Source organism: Plecotus auritus, assembly GCF_963455305.1.
Source record: "Plecotus auritus genome assembly, chromosome: 3".
In the NCBI taxonomy this organism is placed as follows: Eukaryota; Metazoa; Chordata; class Mammalia; order Chiroptera; family Vespertilionidae; genus Plecotus; species Plecotus auritus.
The window spans coordinates 173,564,601-173,586,628 of record NC_137772.1 but is presented as its reverse complement, the minus strand read 5'-3'; the positions used below and the strand labels follow the sequence as shown (position 1 = coordinate 173,586,628).

Below are 22,028 nucleotides of genomic sequence, written 5' to 3'. Positions count from 1 at the left end.
TTGGCCGGACCCCAGCAGCAAGCTAACCTACTGGTGGGAGCGTCTGCCCCCTGGTGGTCAGTGTTCGTCATAGAGACTGGTCAAAGGTGGAATCAATGGGTGGGACACTTAGCATATCAGGCTTTTATTATATAGGATAAAATCTTAGTATGTTCACTTAAAATATATCAAAATGTACTGTGGTTATGTAAAATACTATCATTGGGGGAGGTTAGATTAAGGGTATATGGGAATTCTACTATTTTTACAACTTCTTGTGAGTTTAAAAATATTTCAAAATAAAAAGTATTTAATACATCTATTAAAATTTTTAGTTCAAAATGGCAAACTCAGTTGAAACCAATTTTTATAAAATGTTCTTAAGTCTGCTTAAGAGGAATTGAGTATTTTTAAACTTCTGGGTGTATATATATTAATTAAATCACGCTTGATAATTGTGTTATTACAAAGATAAAACAAAACAAAGGCCATTGCAGCAATCCAGTCAAGAGATGAAGGTAGCTTGGGAGCAAGGAAGATGAAGAGAAGTGCAGGGATTCTCCCGTGCAGTGGTGATGCAGAAGGGTTGGGAAGAAGCTAAGGAGAGAGCAGAGCTATCAAGGTTGACCTCCTTGGGTCTCTGGTTTAGGCAGTTCGACAGCTGGGAGTGGGTGTGTCCACATAAAGCATTTGAGGATCTTTCCTGAGCCACTTTCCTGATTTCACCTGGAAGAGGGTCCTTCACTTAGCCTCGGTGGCTTCTAGTTTCTGAAATTTGACAGATGGCGGAGCTATGCAATTGAGATGGGGCATCCTAGGAGAAATTAGGAAATCTCAATATTTCCGGTAACAACGTTTCTTTACTTCCCACGGAAACTAGGGAGGTGGCAATATTGAGGCTTGCGCTGAGACTCAGCGCTTCCCCCTCGTCCCTAAGCGCTCTGCATATACCACAGTGTACTGCATTTACATTATAAGGTGTTGCACCACCTGGACGAGAAGCTCAGGGGGTAGGTGCTGAATTTCTTCTTCGTATCTTAGGGGCTTTGCCCAGAAACCAGCTTCTCCCTCTCCGGACCAGCCTCTCCCGGCCACACACCTCGGAATTTCCGGCCCGCCCACCCCTCTGCACCCGCCTACCCCTCTGCACCCGCCTCTCCCTAAGAGCGCCGGCTCCGCCCCTATTACAACCGCAGCCTTCTAGCCTAGCAGGGACTAGAGTAATTGACGAGCACGTTTTCCAATCACAACGCCGAACGACCACATAATTACCAATTAGGTGGTAGCAGAGGCGGGTGCCGAAGCGGAAACAGTGGGGGGCGTGACCAGGAAGTGAGAGAGGAAGTGAGAGCGGAGCCTGAGAAGGACCAGCCGAGCCCAGGTGGTGTAAAGGTGACGGGGCATCTTGGTTCCCCAGTTTTCTCCCTTTCCCGTTCCTGGGTCAGGGGTCCCTTCGCAGCTGGGAGCCAGGGTCTCCATTTGCTCTCTTTAATGGGCAAGGCTGTGGGTCTACATTTGTAAGCATTTGAGGATCTTTTATGAGCCACCTTCCTGGTTTCGCTTACACCTTCCAGGTTTGGCCTGGAGGAGGGTCCTTCTTTTAGCCTGGGGTGGGGGTGCTGTCTCCTCTCCCCGGGGGGTGGTGAAGTTGTTTAAAAACCTTCTTGAATTTGTGCGTGGTTAGAGTCACGGAAAGGGAGATGAGGCATGGGGATTGCGAAGTTCGCGGGCTCCGCCCCTCTGTGGCGGAGTTGGAGACCTCCCCTTGCGGACCGAGGTAGTGGACGGTGGAGCTGCCCTGGGAGCTAGGTGTCTGTGGTTAGGGAACTAGGAATAAAATAGGTATTGAGGGCGAAGGAACGGTGGAAGAAACACTTGTTAGGTGGAGGTCATGGTAGTTGTGGGAGACCACTGTAGAGCTGGAGGCTTTGGGGTGGGGCGCGGTCCCTAAATCCCCTCCCCACCTGCGGGCGGTCAACTTTTTGCCTTCTTTCTCCTCAGGCTGGAGGAAACACCTGACCATGTGGAATCCCAGTGCCGGTAGGTGTTTGGGGGTGCTCTCTTCTCCACTCCAACCCCTTTTCAAATGGGCCCTACAACAGGAAGTTTCTGTGTTTTCCTTCCACCTCTCCCCTCATCTGCAAAGGCCAAATCCCTAGACTATGGCTGACCCATGCCCTTGTCTTTCCTTCGAGTTCACCTTTTATCTCTTTTATACGTGGATTTGTTTCCCTTACCTTCCATTCTCCTTCTTCACTTTTCCATTTCCCTTTAAGTATTGAGTGAGAAACTGAATCCCTGCCTTTTTGTTGTTTGTTGTCAGAGGCCATGGGTAATCCTAATCTTAATTTTTTCTTTGCTTCTTCCACCAGGGCAGCCAGCGCCAAATCCATATCCCCCTAATGTCGGATACCCTGGAGGTTCCAATCCTGCCCATCCACCGCCTGTCAATCCTGCCTTTCCTCCAGGCCCCTTTCCTACTCCCCTTGGCCCCTTTCCCACTCCCCCAGGAGCTCCCCAGGGGAATCCATCTTACCCCCCAGTTGGGCCCCCTTATCCTGTGCCACAACCAGCGTATCCAGGATACCAACCGCCAGGCCCCTATCCCCCTCCATATCCACCACCTGCCCCTGGCATGCCTCCTATTAATCCCTTGGCTCCTGGCATGGTAACACCAGGAATGGTGACGGACAAGAAGATGCGGAAGAAAATGAAGAAAGCTCAAAAAAAGTCGCAGGCGCACCATAAGCATGGCAAGGTCAGTGCCCTCTGGAGCTTGGCTAGGCAGGGGTGCCCCCTCAGAGAGACTAGGCAAGTAGGGGATGACCCAGGGGGATTCACAGTCTGAGGACATGGGGCAGTGATTGTGTTGCTCTGGTGATGGTTCTTCCTTTTTATAAAGGATTCCCACTGGGAAGAATCTGATAATCTTGAAAAGAAATATTAAGCTAATTGGGCTTTCTACAGGTGAGGGGCTCGGCTGAGCCTTAGAATGGATCTCAGAATCAAAAGCCTTTCTTGTCTGCTTTTCTCTCTCCCAGAATTTTTGAACCCCTCCCTCACTCCCAGATGCAAGTTTTTTTTTTTTTTTAATATATTTTATTGATTTTTTACAGAGAGGAAGGGAGAGGGTAGAGAACTAGAAACATGGACGAGAGAGAAACATCGGTCAGCTGCCTCCTGCACACGCCCCATCGGGGATGTGCCCGCAACCAAGGTACATGCCCTTGACCGGAATCGAACCTGGGACCCCTTAGTCCGCAGTCCGACGCTCTATCCACTGAGCCAAACCGGTCAGGGCAAAGATTCAAGTTTTAATTGTACATACCCACTGAGGTGGTCAAATGTCCATTATCAGGGTCAGCTTTTTTTTTTTTTTTTTTTTAATCCTCACAGGAGGATATGCTTATTGATTTGAGAGGGGTGGTGGTGAGAGAGAGTATTGCCTTCCATATGTGCCCCGACTGGGGAATCAGACCCGCAACCTTTTCCATAAACGGGACAATGCTCCAACCAATTGAGCACACCCGCCAGGGCAGTAGGGTCAGTCTTTTGACAAAACAGTCTTATATTTAATAAATAATAATCTGGCCCTAGTTCCTGAAGTTCCTTTCTCTCCTTCAGGGTGTTGTGTTAATTACATAGGCCTTTTTGCCCTGCCCACCCAGTGGGGAAATTGAGGACTAGTGATTCTAAGCCTCAAAACCTAAGTTTCATGCTCAGCCCCAAGGCTAAGTAAGTATCCTCATTCTAGATCCAGAGGAGTGTTAATTAGCAAGGATAAAAGTAGTTCTCTGGACAACTCTGTAAGGATTGAATCAACCTGGATCTTGAGGAGGCCTTAATTAACATTTTACTGCTTAGTATTTATTTCCTTATGGCTTTGGGCACTAATTCCTGGTTCTGGATCTTTTGTAGAAGTCTGAGGAGAAGGAAAGGTGAGATTTAATGGGGGGATAAATTACCCTGGAGAGACTCCAAAATTGTTTTTTTTTAAAATAATCTTTTAGCCCTAGCCGGTTTTGCTCAGTGGATTGAGTGTCAGCCCTCGGACTGAAGGATCGTGGGTTTGATTCCAGTCTAGGGCACATATCTCAGATGTAGGCTTGATTCCCAGCCCTGGTTGGGGCAGTCAATCGATGTGTCTCTCTCACATAGATGTTTCTCTCTCTCTGTCTCTACTGCTCCCTTCCATTCTCTCTAAAACTCAATGGAAAAATACCCTTGGTGAGGACTAACAACAACAAAAAAATAAACCTTTTAGCCTGGCCAGTATTGCTCAGTGGTTGGGCATCGATCTATGAACCAGGAGGTCATGGTTTGATTCCCCGTCAGGGGGCCTAGGCCCATGCCTGGGTTGTGGGCTCAATCCCCACTTTGGCCATGCAATCAATGATTCTCTTATTATTGATGCTTCTATCTCTCTCTCCTTCTCTCTCTGAAATCAATGTGTGTGTGTGTATACTTTTTTGTTTATTCTCAACTGAGGATATTTTTCCATTGATTTTTAGAGAGAGTGGGAGGGGGAGAAACAGAAACATCGATGTGAAAGAGACACACAATTGGAGAGACAGAGAGAAACATCGATGTAAGAGAGAGAGATCGATTGGTTGCCTCCCACACATGCCCTGACCAGGGCATATCGGGATGATGCTCTAACCAACTGAGTTACCCGGCCAGGGTTCAAAAATGTTTTCAGTGACAGTTGTTGATGGGAGTATATGTGTAAAGTACCTCAACTAGGAGTCTCCCAACTTTCTATCCCACCTTCTTCACTTTCTCCCAATTAGGAAAAAGTAGAGATATAAATGCACACACAGCTGTTGTTTATTTTCACTTTTCTTAGGTTCATAGCCTCTAGGAACTTTCCATGCAGCTAATCAATGAGCATTTATAAGGAGCCAGCTATTCCCTAGCTTGTGCCTATAATTTATTCCTTGCATTGGCTTTGGTAAAGAAGGTTGGAAAACTTGCTCTGTATGAAGTATGTTAAATTCTGTACAATGAATTAGGATGGTTTAATCCATTCCTATATCCTCACTGCTTAAGGAAATCCTTGCTTTTGTGATTTAAGGGACAATCTGGTTTAAAACTCCTGACCTTCTAATGTACTGGGTGGAAGGGTAGAGAATCAACGAATGTCCCATGGAGTGATCAAATGTCATTTGGATTGGATGCTATCTCCTTTCCCCTTGCAGCACTCCTCCTCCTCTTCCAGCAGTGACTCTGACTGAATACAGGGTCTGGACCCTACCATCAAGTCTCTCCAGTTCTGCTCTCCCATCAAGCTTCAATGCCATCTTGCACTGGGGAAAATTAGCCATTGTGTCCCTCAACCCCTGTACCCCAATCTGAGCCTCACTCTTGCTGTTCAGCCCTAACTGCTTAGGGGAAATGGGAAAAGAATTGCCATGGGCTAGCAAAGGCCGTCTTCACAGTGCTTGGATAGAGCTTTTAGCTGATGAGTTTTAAGGAGAACTATTTTTTGAAGTCGGTGAAACCTTTGAGCTAAATGCTGAAGATAAGTCTAAGATCTAGAAAATGTGGTTTTTACTTTCTTTTGTAATATTTGTAGTTGGGGAGGTGTTGTGGAAACTTAATTGTGGGAGAAAAACAAACTACTTTTTTTTTTTTAATTGTGGCATGCATGGCCAATTTAATGGCAAATACATTTCCCCGCAGACCTTTAATTGATTACACTAACTGCAAGACTGCTGGCAAGTGGAGTCCATTTGTTGATGAGTCCTGATGGCCATTTTGGAATCTAATCTCTATTCTTTAGTTCAGTATGCTATTTCAGGTCCTCCCCACATTCTCCAACTCTCAGTCCAAATAAAGCTGTTTGTCCTGGTCTCTGTACACTTGTGCCATTACCTTGGTTGGGCCTAGTACATTCTACTACTTTTGGTGCCCTTCCACAGACTCTTTAAAGTGTATTAGTTTGCACTAGCTGGTTTGGTTCAGTGGATAGAGTGCCGGCCTATGGACTGAAGGGTCCTTGGTTCAATTCCGGTTAAGGGCACATGCCAGGTTGTGGGCTCGATCCCCAGTTGGCGGGGGGGTGTGCAGGAAGCTTCCAATCAATGATTCTCTCTCATTGATGTTTCTATCTCTCCCTCTACCTTCCTTTCTGAAATCAATAAAAATATATTTTAAAAAAATAAAGTGTATCAGTTTTATAGTAAGGAACCAGAGCATTAGTGACCAAGAGACCATACTGTCTCTGTTTCTTAAGTGGGAGGAACCTTCAAAATTGGTTCAGGCTTAGTGGAATGAATATTTATGTCTTTTTAATGAATGGGTATAGGTCTTTGGCATAAGTTTCCATATCTGCTACAGAGGTTCTCAGCCCTGGTTGTCCATTACCTATCAGAGAGTAATTTAGGACTTTGCCCCAAATCTATTGAATACAACTCTTTAAGGATGGGATTCTACAAATCAGTATTTTAAAGAAACTATTTGATTCTGATACACAGCTAGAATTGAGGGCCACTGGTTCACTCTTTGCCATGCACAGTATTACACATCAGGTTCTCAAAGATCTGTTGAGTAGAGGAAAAAGACATCTAAGATTATATATATAAAAGCCCAGCGACCAGAACAGTGGAATGAGGGGTGCCTATGACGTGCACTGCAGCAGCCTGTCAGCCTGATCCGGGCCCCTAACACTCCGATGGTGGCGGGGCCGGCCAGCCAACTGCCCTCGGCCTCTCCTCCAGCCAGCCCAGCCCCCGATCGGCCCCCTCACCCCATCTGGGGGCAGCCAGCCAACCGCCCATGGCCCATACCTGACCCCTGCTCCGCCGCCCGCCGGCCAAGCTGGCCGGACCCCAGCCGTTCACGAATTCGTTCACCGGGCCTCTAGTTCATTAATAAAGACAGATGCTACAAAATGCCAGAGGGAAATAAACCTAGAAATATTTGGGAAGGGAAGGAGGAATCAAGGATGACTTCACAGATCAGAAGGATGTGATGTGAGAGAGACTAGATAGGCCATTGCTGGCTTTGAAGATGGAATGGGGCCAACAGCAAAGGAATGCTGGCAGCAAAGAAATGCAAATCTGGAAAAGGCAGGGAAACAGATTCTATTCTAGTCTCCAGAAGGAACCAACTCTTCTAACACTTTGATTTTATTCCCGTAACACTCATTTCAGACTTCTAACTTCCAGAATTGTAAGTAAATAAATTTGTGATGGTGTAAGCCACAAAATGTGTGGTAATATGTGTACAGTAGCAATAGGAAACTAACATACTTAATGTAAAATAAAGTGATTGTGATTAAAAGATGACTTCACAGGAAAAGTGACATTTCAACTTTTCAAATACCTCTTGCACCTTGAGGGTGAAAAATATAAGTGGAAAAAATGAGATTTACCAGGTGGATGGCAGAGAGGAGCTGGGAAGGGAATGTGCTTAGGTACATATTCAGAAAGCTCCATAGTATATTGGGAATCAGATTCATGAGAATGATTTTCTGGAAAATTGTTTATTGAGAAAATATTGTATTCTGGGTGCTGAAGCTACAAAGGTGGATAAGAGTCCCTGCCCTTTATAACCTGCAAGATCTATTGGAGCAGACAAACATGTGAGTATGTGAATAGGTTATAGTACAGTAAAAATGACCACAATAGAGACACGGATCAAACAGTGGGGGAGCAAAGGAAGGAGTAACAGGGCCACTGGGAAAATGATCTAGGTCTGGGCTGGGCCTCAGGATGATAGTTTTTCAGTTGGTAAGTAATATCAACTAACACAGTACTTATTACTAGTATATGCCACACACTGCTTTACATTTATAACGTGATCTTCACAGCGACTCTAAGTTAAGTAATATTCCCATTTTGTAGATGAAGAAAATTTGTCAGGATTCAAAATCAGGCAGAGTGGCTCGAGTCTGTGCTCTTAACCCAATGGCAGAAGAAATAGCTTTACAGAGGCACAGAGTTGTAAAAAGATATAGGATGAAAGTTCAGGAGTTCCTGGGCCTGAGTTCCCATTCAAGAGCCTGAAATGGGGGAGGTAGGGCTAGAGAAGGGAGTGGACTTGAGAGATGTTTCTGAGGTATGGTCCACAGGGCTTGGGGATTGAGTGAGGGGTTTGAAGAACAGGGAAGGAGTGTTTTTAGTTGGCTGTATTACATCTATGACTTGTTCCTGGGGCAGGTTATCATATATAATAAAAGCCTAATATGCAAATGGACTGAAGGGTGGAAGGACCAGTGGAACGACTGGTTGCTATGATGTGCACTGACCACCAGGGGGCAGATACTCAATGCAGGAGCTGCTCCCAGCCTGCAGGCCCCAGGCCAGCCAAGGCAGGTGCCAGCGGGAAGCCCTCCAGATCACCCCCCTAGTTGTCCCACAGATTGGCCCTGATCGCCAGCCAGGCCTAGGGAATTTTGTGAATCGGGCCTCTAGTCTGAAATAAATGCCTGAGGTCTTCCTATATTTTAGAGGTAGCTTCTAATTTTATTAGGAAATCCTAGGCCAAGACCTGCTTTTCAAGTTGGATTTGGGGACCATTCAAATGTTTCTTTACATTCACTCTCTATTTCCATTTATCCATCAGTTCTTTTTTGAGGAGAAGGGAGATGTGGTCACAGGAGGATTGTGAGGTGAAGAGAAAAATGTTGACAAACATCAGAAATAAGGACAGACAATGAGAAGGGCTAGAGGGGGAAATACAAAGAAATGAGTGAGAAAATCTACTGATTTTCTCCACTTCCTTTCCTTTTAATCCTCACTTGAGGATATATATATATATTTTTAAAAGATATTTTATTGATTTTTTACAGAGAGGAAGCAAGAGGGATAGAGAGTCAGAAACATGGATGAAAGAGAAACATCAATCAGCTGCCTCCTGCACACCTCCCACTGGGGATGTGCCTGCAACCAAGGTACATGCCCTTGACCGGAATCGAGCCTGGGACCCTTCAGTCCGCAGGCTGACGCTCTATCCACTGAGCCAAACTGGTCAGGGCTTGAGGATATATTTTTATTGATTTCAGAGAGAGAGGGAAATATCGATGTGAGAGAGAAATATTGTATCTCCCATATGTGCCCCAACCAGAGATTGAACCTGCAACCTAGGTATGCACTCTGACTGAGAATTGAACCTGTAACCTTTTGGTGTATGAAACAATGCTCCAACCAACTGAGCCACCCAGCCAGGGCTGATTTTCTTCTAATTGTGGAGAACACATCTCCCCTTCCTGGCCCTTCTAGGCCATATACAGAGCACCTTGCTGTTGTTGTTTTGTTACTATTATTTCTCAAAAATTTATTAACTTCTTAAGAGCTGAAATAATACATATACTTGGGAGAAAATTGTAACCTTTTTAATAGGATGTTTAATAAAAAGTAAAGTTCTCCTCTCATCTCAGATTCTCAGCTTCCTCACTAAAGGTAACCTGTGTTAGGACTACCAGATTCTTTTGTAAACTTCCAGAGCTATTATGAATAGTTAAGTCCCTACCCCAACCCCACCATTTTTATTTCCACTTCATATTGTTCCTATTGCCCCCTCCCAGTTTATATCACACTAAAGGCCCGGTGCATGAATTCGTGCATGGGTGGGGTTCCCTGGCCTGGCTGGTGATCGGGGCCATTGGGGCCTTCTCGCCCAGATTGAGGCTGGCCAGCTGGGGGGAGGGACCAAGGGAAGTTGGCTGTGGGAGCACACTGACCACCAGGGGGCAGCTCTTGCATTGAGCGTCTGCCCTCTGGTGGTCAGGGTGCGTCATAGCAACTGGTCGTTCTGTCGTTTGGTCACTTGGGCTTTATATATATATAAATGGGAGCATAGTACTGGCCCTTTTTTGAACCTAACACTTTCTCATTTAATTATCTATCTTGGACTTGATTCCATTTCTGTGTCTATGTATATGTGTGTATATTTTATGTAGATAACATTGATTGTTTTAACAGCATTCAATTTACTCAACCACTCTTATTGCTGGAATTTTTTATTGTTTCTAGTCTTACTATACACTTAACTGCTGCAGTGAACATTTTGGTACATATATCTTTGCCAGAGATTCAAAATTGGATGCCCATGGCTATATCTGACTATGAGAATCTTTTTTTTTCTTTTTGAGGGACCACTCTGTGTTAAATATCAGACATTTTCAACAAAGGCCCAGATTTCAAGCTGGAAACTAGCTTGTGGGACCACATTTCTAAAGACAGAAAGATGGCCTTGAGTAGTGGTCATTCCTTATAGATGGTTCCTGTACTTTCCAGTCGTCTCATTGCCTTTTCAACTTCTTGTGACCTTTTTTTTTTTTAGGCCAGCTTCTCCCAATTACATTACTTGGCTGGCTCCTGAGAGCATTTGGTTTGTGCCCTCTGTTTTGTGCATCAGTTTAAGACTCTCAAGATGATTGTTTTCAAATGTTTTTATCATATGCCCTTACCACCCTGTGTCCATGCCATTCTTCTCTTACTAGAAACTATAGCAAGATTTCCACACATTTGAGAATGGGAAAGGGATAGGAAATCCTTGAGATCTAAAATACAAATTGACACTTCAGCTTTGGGATGAATCTTTAGTTTGCTGCCTTTGGAATCATCTCCCTATATCAGGTTGCTTTATGGCCTTAAGGCAAGTTCATTTCCTTGACTAGCTTGGTTCCCCTTCTGAGAAGAATTTAGTGATTCATGAAATTATTAGCTATTACGATTAGGTGCATTCCATCTTTCTCTTACAAAGCTGGTTACAATTGTAGGCCAGCCCCAATAATAGCCATGTTACTGTTAGTAGAGGAAGATATCATCTTATCAATTTAAAAAAAATATATTTTATTGCCCTAACTGGTTTGGCTCAGTGGATAGAGCGTCAGCCTGGGGACTCAAGGGCCCCGGGTTCGATTCCGGTCAAGGGCATGTACCTTGGTTGCGGGCACATCCCCAGTAGGGGGTGTGCAGGAGGCAGCTGACCGATGTTTCTCTCTCGTCGATGTTTCTAACTCTCTCTCCCTCTCCCTTCCTCTCTGTAAAAAATCAATAAAATACATAAAAAATCAATAAAATATATTTAAAATATATATATGTATTTTATTGATTTTTTACAGAGAGGAAGGGAGAGGGAGAGAGAGTTAGAAACATCGACGAGAGAGAAACATCGGTCAGCTGCCTCCTGCACACCCCCTACTGGGGATGTGCCCGCAACCAAGGTACATGCCCTTGACCGGAATCGAACCCGGGGCCCTTGAGTCCCCAGGCTGACGCTCTATCCACTGAGCCAAACCAGTCAGGGCCATTTTATCAATTTTTAATTTTATCTGTTTTGTCCTGTACATTAGAATTTGATGGCTAGCCACTCAATGTCACCCTGGCTCTTAGAACCCCTGGGTTATAAATGATCCAATTGAGATTAATTTGACCTTTAGCCCATGCCTCACAGTAAGCCTGCTCCTTATTTTGCCTTTTTCTGGGTGTCTTAACATTGTCCTACTTTGTTTCGTCTCTTTCAATATTTGGTCTGCCTCTTGCCTTTGTGTGGGGAAGCATGAGACTTGGGAAGTTTGTAAGGAGGACATTCTGAGAAAATGGAAGTATGTGGAAGGCCACCTACCCTGTTTATCGGAATTCCGACTTACGGAAGATTTAGGGGAGTATCGAAGGCGGTGCCCCTAATTATTCCTTGACCTTTCCGAACAAGTCTGTGCACGTTCAGACCCCCAGGTGTTTACTGGAATCCATATGCCTAATCTTTGGGTGCCCTTGCTTAGAGGACACTGCAAACATATGTGTCCTTCCAAGATTACTCACCCTACTGATTGTATCTAAAGATAAACTTTATCTCAAACTGCAATAAAATCCAAACAGGCAGGCAATCAAGGCTGCCTGGTTCCTTTAGCCAGGCCGTCCCTTAGCCCTGTCTTTCACAGCAACTGTTGTGTCGGAGTAATCATTCATCCGTCGTTCAGGGTCTGATGGCCAGCCCTGGCAAGGTGGTGCCCGATGTGAAGACCAAGGAATGCAATGAGACGTGCGGAACCCTTGAAAACCAAGAGGAAGGAAACGAAAGTAACTGCGCAGTAAGTCATTGGAGCCCGGTTGGGATTTCTAAGTTCAAGAGAAATGTTTTTCAGCTAAGGTTTCACAATAGGACAGCAACTGTCCACCAAATAACAGAGCTCTTTGTTACTTAAAAAGCTATTAAAAAAAAAAAAGTAGAAGTGAGATTTTTCATCACATACAAGAAATTTAAAAAGTTATTAAAAGCAAATGGTGCCTCATTTATAGAAGAACAATTAAAGAGCCTGTTGCAAATTGTTATAATTTATAGTCCTTGTTTCCCTAATGCTGGAACATTAGATCTTGATCTCTGGGAACAAGTAGGTAGGAATTTAAAGAGAAATCAGGCCCAGGGAAAATGAGTGCCCTTGTCATCTTTAACTATGTGGGCTCTTGTTCGAGCTGCACTATGCCCACTTCATATTGAAGATCAAAAGCCTACAGAACACCACGAGGATTTATCACTGCCCCCTCCTCCTGTAGTAGAGCCTGTCAAGCCTGTAATACCTAAGACCTCACCGTCAGAGGAACCTTTCCCGATCCTCCACCTCTGGTGTGGGAAGGCTCATCAACTAGATCCTCAGTTATGGGATCATGTGTCAGGCAACCTATGTTAGAAGGAGAGCTTTTGGCTTGCCTAGTTATGCAAGATCAGCAAGGTAATCAGATACATGAACCACTCTCCTTTAATACCTTTAAAGAAATAAGGAAAAGTATTAGAGAAAATGGGGCTAACAGTCCATTTACAAAAGGACTCCTTAATGCCTTGTCCGAAAATTACCATATGATGCCTTGGGACTGGCAGATATGGCCAAAACAACTCTGGACGCCAGTCAATATTTATTATGGAGAGCAGAATATGATGAGATCTGTGAACAACAGGCTGTTTGTGAGTGTTCACTGGAGACCTCACCTGGGAGCCCTCTGGGCCCCATTCGGGCTGTGAGTCCCAGGCACTTTAAAAAAATCTTCTGAAAGATCCATGAAAAGAATTCTGATTTATTAAGTCTTGTCTGTATGTTATGCATACCTGTAAATATCGTATATGAGTTTCTGTTGATTGTTGCTTTATGTGTCTTTGTTGTTTGGCTTAATTTATTTAAAGATGGGGCATATTTCACTTTGCTAGGGGCCCCAGCTACTTGTGGCAGGCTGAACACATGGCAGGGATTGCAGGAACTTCCCAGAAGCTGCCAAGAATTCTTTTTTTTAATATATATTTTTATTGATTTTTTACAGAGAGGAAGGGGGAGGGATAGAGAGTTAGAAACATCGATGAGAGAGAAACATCGATCAGCTGCCTCCTGCACACCCCCCACTGGGGATGTGCCCGCAACCAAGGTACATGCCCTTGACCGGAATCGAACCTGGGACCCTTCAGTCCCCAGGCCGATGCTCTATCCAGTGAGCCAAACCGGCTAGGGCAAGAATTCTTAATCTTAGGGACCCTTCCTGCTCTCCCTCTCAAGGCATCAGCCACTAGAAACTCTTAGTTAGTAGAAGTTCTTGTCTATCTGTAATGTAACTTGGTTACTGATTGATGTTCTTTGCTTGCTTTCTTATCTTTGAGGGACTTAGTTTGAAGATTGTAAGGCTAATGTCCCAGTCCACCCTTTTATGAGTACTCATCTATTTACTATAGGGTTTTTTTCTGTTTCTGTTTTTAAGATCTCTTCTTATATGTAAGATTTCATGTTGTTAGTCTACTCAGAAAGAAAAAATATGGGAAATAATCATTTAAACCTCCCAAGTCTTTTTCCTAAGATGATTAGACCTGTAGAAGTGTCCTCCAGCCAGCTGCAGAAATAGCAGTGTGGGGGCCATTCCCATTTTTGTAAAAAAAAAAAAATTATTACTTTAACATTAAAGCTACTGAGTTATCCCTGTTACAAAATTTGCCAAGAAAATGCCTTGGGTAATAATAATTGGCTTTAAAATCTCAAAGTTGTTAAGGCAAAATAAATATAACTAAAATGAAGGGTATATGATAAAGCTTTTTCAGTGGTAATTATATATGCCTAAACATAGTTTTCCGAAGTCTTTGGTAACTTAAAACTTTGGAGTTTGTTGGGTTAAATAGTAAAAATTATTAAATATCAAAGTATTTTGAAATATTAATCTGAATTTGCCTCATATGGAGAATCTAGAGGATGGATTTGAATCTGTTAAGTCTTGTTTTTTATTTGAAATATATATTAAAATGTGAATGTATTGCTAATCTCAGGAATGTTAATTACTTATATGTCACCTAAAAATAAAGTTTTTTCAGGGTTAAGAATTCTAACTAATTGGAAAGAAGGTATGTTTTTGGTGTAATAGAAGGATGAGGCATGGAGATGGACTTTGAAGGAGAAAGAAAGTGGTTTCTAGAGCTGGTTATTTCTGAAAGTTGTAACGTTTCTGAATAAAGGTTTGTGAAAGTGTAGAAAGGTTTGTGAAAGTTGTAGAATGTTTATAAAGAGAAATGTTGAAAGGAAGTTGTATAAATGACACAGACCAATAAGCTAAGACAAGTAGAATAGGAAAATTGAGATGGTTAAACAGCAATTTGGAGCCATCTAGTAAATCCTATCTTCCCTAAAGCAAGGATATAAGAGTAAATTATTTGCATTTTGCCTCCCTAACCAGAGGGTAAATAGCTTATATCAATGTACTCAGGGAGACAGATAGCAGAAATCCAATTAGTGTCATTTGCTGACCTCACCCAAGTACAAATGAAGTTAGAAAATAAACCTTATTTTGGTTAGTCCCTTTCTAGTCTGTTAAAGGGAAAAGATCTGTCCTGTGTTTTTTTTTTAACCAGAAAGCAAAAGTCCTATAAATTATTGAAGTGGTTATATGCTATATTAATCAGGTATATATATATTTTAAAAGGCCATCCTTTAACCATGGGAACTGAAGTTTGCTAGCCTATATTTGTGTCTAATACACTTTGAAATATGCTCTTTTGGCAAAATAAATTTGACAATCCTTCCAGGGTTTGAATTTTAAGCCCTACCTGTCCCTCCAGTATTTGGCAATTCTTAATAAGTGGCAATACATTTCTTTGCATGAATTCAATAAGACCTGTTTCCAATTGTAGCTTTATTAACCAAGATAAACTGATAATGGGCCTGCTTATAGCAGCCAGGGCTTCACTGCTTTTTGCAGAACTTGGTCCATCCTGCATTCTACAGGAATTCCTTACAATCCACAAGGGCAGGCCATCATTGAACATGCCCATGCTACCCTGAAGGGTATGCTAGTAAAACAAAAAAGGGGGAATATGGGACTCAAGGACCCTGCTATACTACTATCTAAAGCAATCTTTACCCTTAATTTTTTTGAATCTGAATGATCATTTCCAACCCTCAATAACCCCACTTTAGAAACCACAAGTCTTGTGGCAAGATGTGGACACTAAAACTGGATGGGACCCAATGAATTATTAACATGGGGGGAGGGATATGCGTGTATTTCTACCCCCACAGGGCTGCTGTGGGTTCCAGCTCGCTGGATTAAACCCTGCCATGGCATTGCATGGGACAAATAGTCTTCCAGAAATGAAGAATTCTGTCTTGGGGACTCCGCAGAACCGAACATTCCGCCTTCGCCGGACCAACACAGCCCCCGAAATAACCTGGGGAATGATTAAGAAGCTGATGGCAGAAGCTGAGCAACTGTTGGAGCGTACTTGCTTTCCACGCACACCAGATAACCTCTTTCTTGCTATGACTGCTTTGATTCATCTCAACTCTTGTGCGGTATGGTTTAGTATTCTTATTTGGCTTTGGGCACCAGCATTAGCCACCATGTATTGGGCCCATGTTATAGACCCACCTTTCTTTAGATCCCTCACTGGGGAGACACCCCTTTCCCTGTCTCTAACAATTAGACCTCCTTCCTAGGAGGTGTGGACTTGCCACCTATACATAGTCTTGAAAATGGGACACATTGGACCCCAGTGCCTCCTAATACTACCTTCCATTCTAACCTGTTATCCCTTTGTGTTACTACTTCCTCTATACCCCAATATTGTTTAAAGGCTCATAATCAGATCTGGTTACATACTATCCCCAAGGAAGGACAAGCAAGGGCCCAGTTTATCCTTCTCTCAGCAGGAAGTCTAACCAAGGGCAAGCATACCTGAGCTACAGCTCCAACCCTGCCTCCACGTAAGCAAAATAAGTAGGATTACTCCCTGGAGGCCTTCCACTGGGAAGTCTGCCGAGGGGAACAGGTTCATTATCAGCTGGGAGACCATCGTATTATAGACTGGGGCCCACATGGCCACCTGCAAGCTAATCATACTAATATTTTAGTCTACCGTACCTTCAATGACACTTTTGTGGAGTCAGCTAGGACCCCCTTGCATGGACAGGAGGAGGTTTGGTCCCCCTCGCCCTCAACTACAAGATTTTCCGGTTCAGGAAACCTTATGGAGATTAGGACATGTTCTCCATCCACTGAATTTATGGGATGGGGATTATCAACAGAAGTCCAATAATTATACTACGACCTTTTCAAAATATCATTCAGATAGTAGTTTGGTGTATACCACACATCCTTATGTATTTCTCATGGATCCCAGCTTACAAATTACTTACAATAATTATTTTCTAATACAGGTAGGAGAAGGGGCCTACGATGCATCCCGGATTACCAATCAAAATGCCACCTCATTGAATATAAACACCATTATAACGTTGAGGAGACAGGCTGAGGTCTTAATACCCGTTAACCTCACTAGGGAGTGGCAAGGATCATTATCCATTGAAATTTTAGAAAGCATTAAGTCATTTGAGGCCTAAAAGATTTGTGGGGATGCTCATTACACCCATCATCTTGGCTATTGTTATTCTTATTACTGCCAGTGTAGCTGTGGTGACCCTTGCTGAGTCTGCGCAGACTGCCACTTTTGTAGACAGTATGGCCAAGAATGTAACTAAGGAATTTACTATGCAGCAGCACATAAATAAAAAAATTTTTGGCTAGGTTACAGTCTGTAGAAGCAGCCATTGAATATTTGGGGGAAAGACAGGACACTTTAGCGTACAGACAAATGCTTAATTGCAATTGGGGACATAAGCACATATGTGTCACCCCCTTAAAATGGAACAGCAGTCACCATCAGTGGGTTGACGTTAAGAGCATTTGTGGGGAGTATTTCATGACAATCTTACTGAAGAAGTGAATGGTTTACAAAAACAAATCAAAGACTCCCTACTTGCTATTAATGAGCACAAACAGCAAACTACTGCTTGGAATGCAGTCAAGGAGCATTTAAACTGGATAGACCCTACCACCTGGTTTCCTGGAATCAATTGGCACCTGATCGGAATAACTATTGCCATCATTGTAATTCTTTTTGTTTTTCTTATAGTCTATAGAAGCGCAACTCAACAGTGAACAAGCCTTGTAGAACCCAACATTCCCAGGCGACAAGTTCACCGCAGCCCTCTGTCTACTATACCTGGCAAAACAAAAAAGGGGGAGATGTGGGAAGCATGACACTTGGTTGGAAAGTTTGTAAGGAGGACATTCTGAGAAAAGGGAAGTGTGCGGAAAGCCGCCAGCTCTGTTTATCGGAATTCTGACTTAGGGGAGTGTCGAAAGCGGCACTCCTAATTATTCCTTGACCTTTCCAAACAAGTCTGTGCACATGCAAACCCCCAGGTGTTTACTGGAATCCTTCTGCCTAATCTTTGGGTGCCCTTGCCTAGAGGACAATGCAAACACATGTGTCTTCCCAAGATTACTCACCCTACTGATTGTATCTAAAAGATAAACTTTATATCAAACTGCAATAAAAGCCTAACGAGGCAGGCAATCAAGGCTGCCTGGTTCCTTTAGCCAGGCCGTCCCTTAGCCCTCTTTTTCACAGCAATTGTGTCGGAGTAATCATTCATCCGTCGTTCAGGGTCTGCTGGCCAGCCCCAGCACCTTTGCCAAAAAAACTTCTTTTTTTTCTGTTTTTCTTTTACACTTCTTTAATTCTATTTCACTTTAATCCTGATGTCCACTCCCTCATTTGGGTAGTGGAGTGGGTAGGAAGAAAGACACTGGAGTCCCCAAGCCTTATTTCCATTTCAGGAAACTATCCCTTTTCAGATTACTCTACTGAATTGGGGTTGCCCAATAAAACTTGACTAATATTAAGGCCAGAACCAACACCCAAAGGAATTGAACAAGGTTCAATAATAACCCTTGTATGTGATATTTCTTTCATTTCTCCTTATTTTGTCTTACTCCCTTTCAGGGCTGTGTTTTTCTTTAAGATTTTTTTTTTAAATATATATTTTTATTGATTTCAGAGAGGAAGAGAGAGAGGGAGAGAGATAGAAACATCAATGATGAGAGAGAATCATTGATTGGCTGCCTCCTACATACCTCCCACTGGGGATTGAGCCTGCAGCCTGGGCATGTGCCCTTGACCAGAATTGAACCTGGGACCCCTGAGTCCACAGGCCGACTAAGCCAAACCAGCTAGGGCTAAAAAAAAGTTTTAATGTGGAAATTTACAAGAGTAGAGAAAGCAGTTTAATGGACTCCTATATATAATTTCCCTCCAGTAATCCTATCTAACAAAAGAGTGATATGCAAATTGACCGCACCTCCACTACACACAAGCCATGCCTACCAGCCAATCAGGAGCAAGTATGCAAATTAACCCAATCAAGATGGCTGCAGCCACAGAGAGAACAGGAGGCTTGGGTTTCCCTGGCAATGGAGGAAGCCAAGCTTCGCGCCCACTCTGGCCGGCCCAGGCCTCCACTCAAGGCTACAAAGTTTCAATTATAGAAGATAAATAAATCCCAGATACCAGGGCCTCCGCTTGGGTTGCCGGGGGGCATGGCCAGCCTACAAACCACCACAGGCCCCTCGCCCAGGCCACTCCACACCCCAAGCGAACCCCCACCCTGATCCAGGACACCCTTCAGGGCAAATCAGCCGGCCCCCACCCATGCACCAGGCCTCTATCCTATCTAATAAAAGAGTAATATGCAAATTGACCATCACTCCAACACACAAGATGGCTGCCCCTATGTGGTCAAAGATCCTGCCCCCATTTGGACACAAGATGGCCGCCACAAGATGGCCAGCAGGGGAGGACAGTTGGGAGGGACCAGGCCTGCAAGGGGGGGCAGTTGGGAGGGACCAGGCCTGCAAGGGAGGGCAGTTGGGGGCAATCAAGCCTGCAGGGGAGGGCAGTTAGGGGTGACCAGGCCAGCAGAGGAGGGAAGTTGGGGGGGACCAGGCCTGCAGGGGAGGGCAGTTATGGGTGACCAGGCCTGCAGGGGAGGCAGTTAGGGGCAATCAGGCTGGCAGGGGAGCAGTTAGGCATCAATCAGGCTGGCAGGGGAGTGGTTAGGGGGTGATCAGGCTGGCAGGCAGAAGTGGTTAGGGGCAATCAGGAAGGCAGGCAGGCGAGCAGTTGGGAGCCAGCAGTCCTGGATTGTGAGAGGGATGTCCGACTGCCTGTTTAGGCCCAATCCTACCTGGATCGGGCCTAAACGGGCAGTCGGACATCCCTCGAGGAGTCCCAGATTCGAGAGGGTGCTGGCTGGGCTGAGGGACACCCCCCCCCCCCGTGCACAAATTTCGTGCACCGGGCCTCTAGTTTTAATGTTTAGCCAATCTTGTTCCATTCCACATCATATTTTTCCCAATTTTCATTTATTTTGTTATTTTATTTTTATTAAAAAATTTTTTTAAATATATTTCTTTATTGATTTCAGAGAGGAAGGGAGAGAGATAGATAGAAACATCAATGATGAGAGAGAATAATTGATCGGCTGCCTCCTGCACGCCCCCTACTGGGGATCGAGCCCACAACCTGGGCATGTGCCCTTGGCCAGAATCGAACCTGGGACCCTTCAGTCCGCAGGCCGACGCTCTATCCTCTGAGCCAAACCGGCTAGGGCCCAATTTTTATTAATGAAAATTATTTTTTAAAAGCTTAAACAGCTTGCCCTAACCGGCTTGGCTCAGTGGGTAGAGTGCTGTACTGCGGACTGAAGGGTCCCAGGTTTGACTCCGGTCAAGGGCATGTACCTTGGTTGTGGGCACATCCCCAGTAGGGGGTGTGCAGGAGGCAGCTGATCAATGTTTCTCTCTCACTGATGTTTCTAACTCTCTATTCCTCTCCCTTCCTCTCTGTAAAAAATCAATAAAATATATTTAAAAAAAGTTTAAACAGCTTGGCCAGCATGGCTCAGTGGTTGAGCATCGACCTATGAACCAGGAGGTCACAGTTCGATTCCTGGTCAGGGTACATGCCCAGGTTGTGGGCCCAATCCTCAGTTGGGGCATGCAGGAGGTAGCAGATCAATGATTCTCTCTCATGATTGATGTTTCTAGCTCTCTCTCCCTCTTCCTTCTTCTCTGAAATCAATATAAAAAAAAAAAGTTTAAACAGTACAACAATCACCCATAAACCTACCACCTACACTCAACAATTGCTAACATTTTACTATATTTGCTTTATTGATATGTAAAGCACTTGAAAATCTGTTGCATCCATCATGACTCTTCACCCTTAAATATTTCACCATGCACCTCTTAAATAGTATTTCTCCTACATAACCACAGTTCCATTATTGCACTTAAGAAAGTTAACAGCCAAAACCGGTTTGGCTCAGTGGATGGAGCGTCGGCCTGTGGACTGAGGGGTCCCGGGTTCGATTCCGGTCAGGGGCATGTGCCTTGGTTGCGGGCACATCCCCAGTGGGGGGTGTGCAGGAGGCAGCTGATCGATGTCTCTCTCTCATCGATGTTTCTAGCTCTCTATCCCTCTCCCTTCCTCTCTGTGAAATATCAATAAAATATATTTAAAAAAAAAAAAGAAAGTTAACAATATTTCCTTATATTAGCAAATATTCAGTTCATGTTTGAATTTCCTCAATTGCCTCCAAAATATCCTAGATAGGAATTTTTTAAAGACCAAAATCCAAACAAGACTACACATTACATTAGACTATTATTGCCTTTAAAATTTTTCTTTTTTTTAAAATATATTTTACTGATTTCTTACAGAGGAAAGGGAGAGGATAGTTAGAAACATCAATGAGAGAGAAACATCGATCAGCTGCCTCCTGCACACCTCCCACTGAGGATGTGCCTGCAACCCAGGTACATGCCCTTGACCGGAATCGAACCCTGGACCCTTCAGTCTGCAGGCCGACGCTCTATCCACTGAGCCAAACCGGTCAGGGCTGCCTTTAAAATTTTTCATTCTTCTCCCCTCCTCTTGTTCCTCCTTTGTTCTATTGCATAGCCTTTTTGAAGAGACCAGGCTAGTTGTCTTATAGAATGTCCCACATTCTGGATTGGCTGGTTGCCTCTTTATAGTGTGATATGTTTAACCTGTTTCTTTTTTTTTTTTTAAACATTTTATTGATTTTTTACAGAGAGGAAGGGAGAGGGATAGAGAGTTAAAATTGATGAGAGAGAAACATTGATCAGCCGCCTCCTGCACACCCCCTACTGGGGATGTGCTCGCAACCAAGGTACATGCCCTTGACCAGAATTGAACCTGGGACCCTTCAATCCGCAGGCTGACGCTCTATCCACTGAGCCAAACCGGTTTCGGCTTAACCTGTTTCTTTAGCCCATGTAAATATCCTATAAATTGGAAGTTAGGTTTAAAGGCTTGATGAGATTAAGATTAAACACTGAGAAAAATGCTTAATAGACCAAATAATGTCAAAATTTCCCTATTAATAGTGATGCAATGTTTGATCACTTGGGTAAGATGTTGACTATCAGTTCATTCATTTTTTAAATGTTTTTTTTTTTTTATTGATTTCGGAGAGAAGGAGAGAGGGATAGAAACATCAATGATGAGAGAGAATCATGATTGGCTGCCTCCTGTACAAACCTGACTGGGAATAGAACCTGTGACCTGGTTCATGGGTCGATGCTCAACCACTGAGCCACATTGGCCAGGCAGGTCACTTCATTTTAAGTTATCTTTTTTTTTTTCCTGTACGTTTTGCAAATAATTTGTGTGGTGATATTTGGCACCATGATAATATCCTGTTCCCTAAC

The 22,028-nt window shown here is 43.9% G+C and overlaps 1 protein-coding gene across 18 annotated transcripts; it reads left to right on the top strand.

The window, feature by feature from the left end:
- Window positions 1–1,290: 1,290 nt before the first annotated feature.
- PRR13 (proline rich 13) lies at window positions 1,291–17,863 on the top strand. Of its 18 annotated transcripts, none has more exons than XM_080659189.1 (6): window positions 1,303–1,371; window positions 1,981–2,019; window positions 2,352–2,737; window positions 11,909–12,019; window positions 15,572–15,742; window positions 17,362–17,863. In XM_080659189.1, exons 2-6 carry the CDS (start codon window positions 2,001–2,003, stop codon window positions 17,398–17,400), a joined length of 726 nt encoding a protein of 241 aa, XP_080515315.1. In that variant the 5' UTR covers window positions 1,303–1,371; window positions 1,981–2,000; the 3' UTR covers window positions 17,401–17,863. The 18 variants fall into 18 exon arrangements, with proteins under 18 accessions (XP_080515319.1, XP_080515315.1, XP_080515328.1 ...); XM_080659202.1 differs by having other exon boundaries at window positions 15,470–15,742; XM_080659190.1 differs by having other exon boundaries at window positions 1,307–1,360.
- Window positions 17,864–22,028: the final 4,165 nt, after the last annotated feature.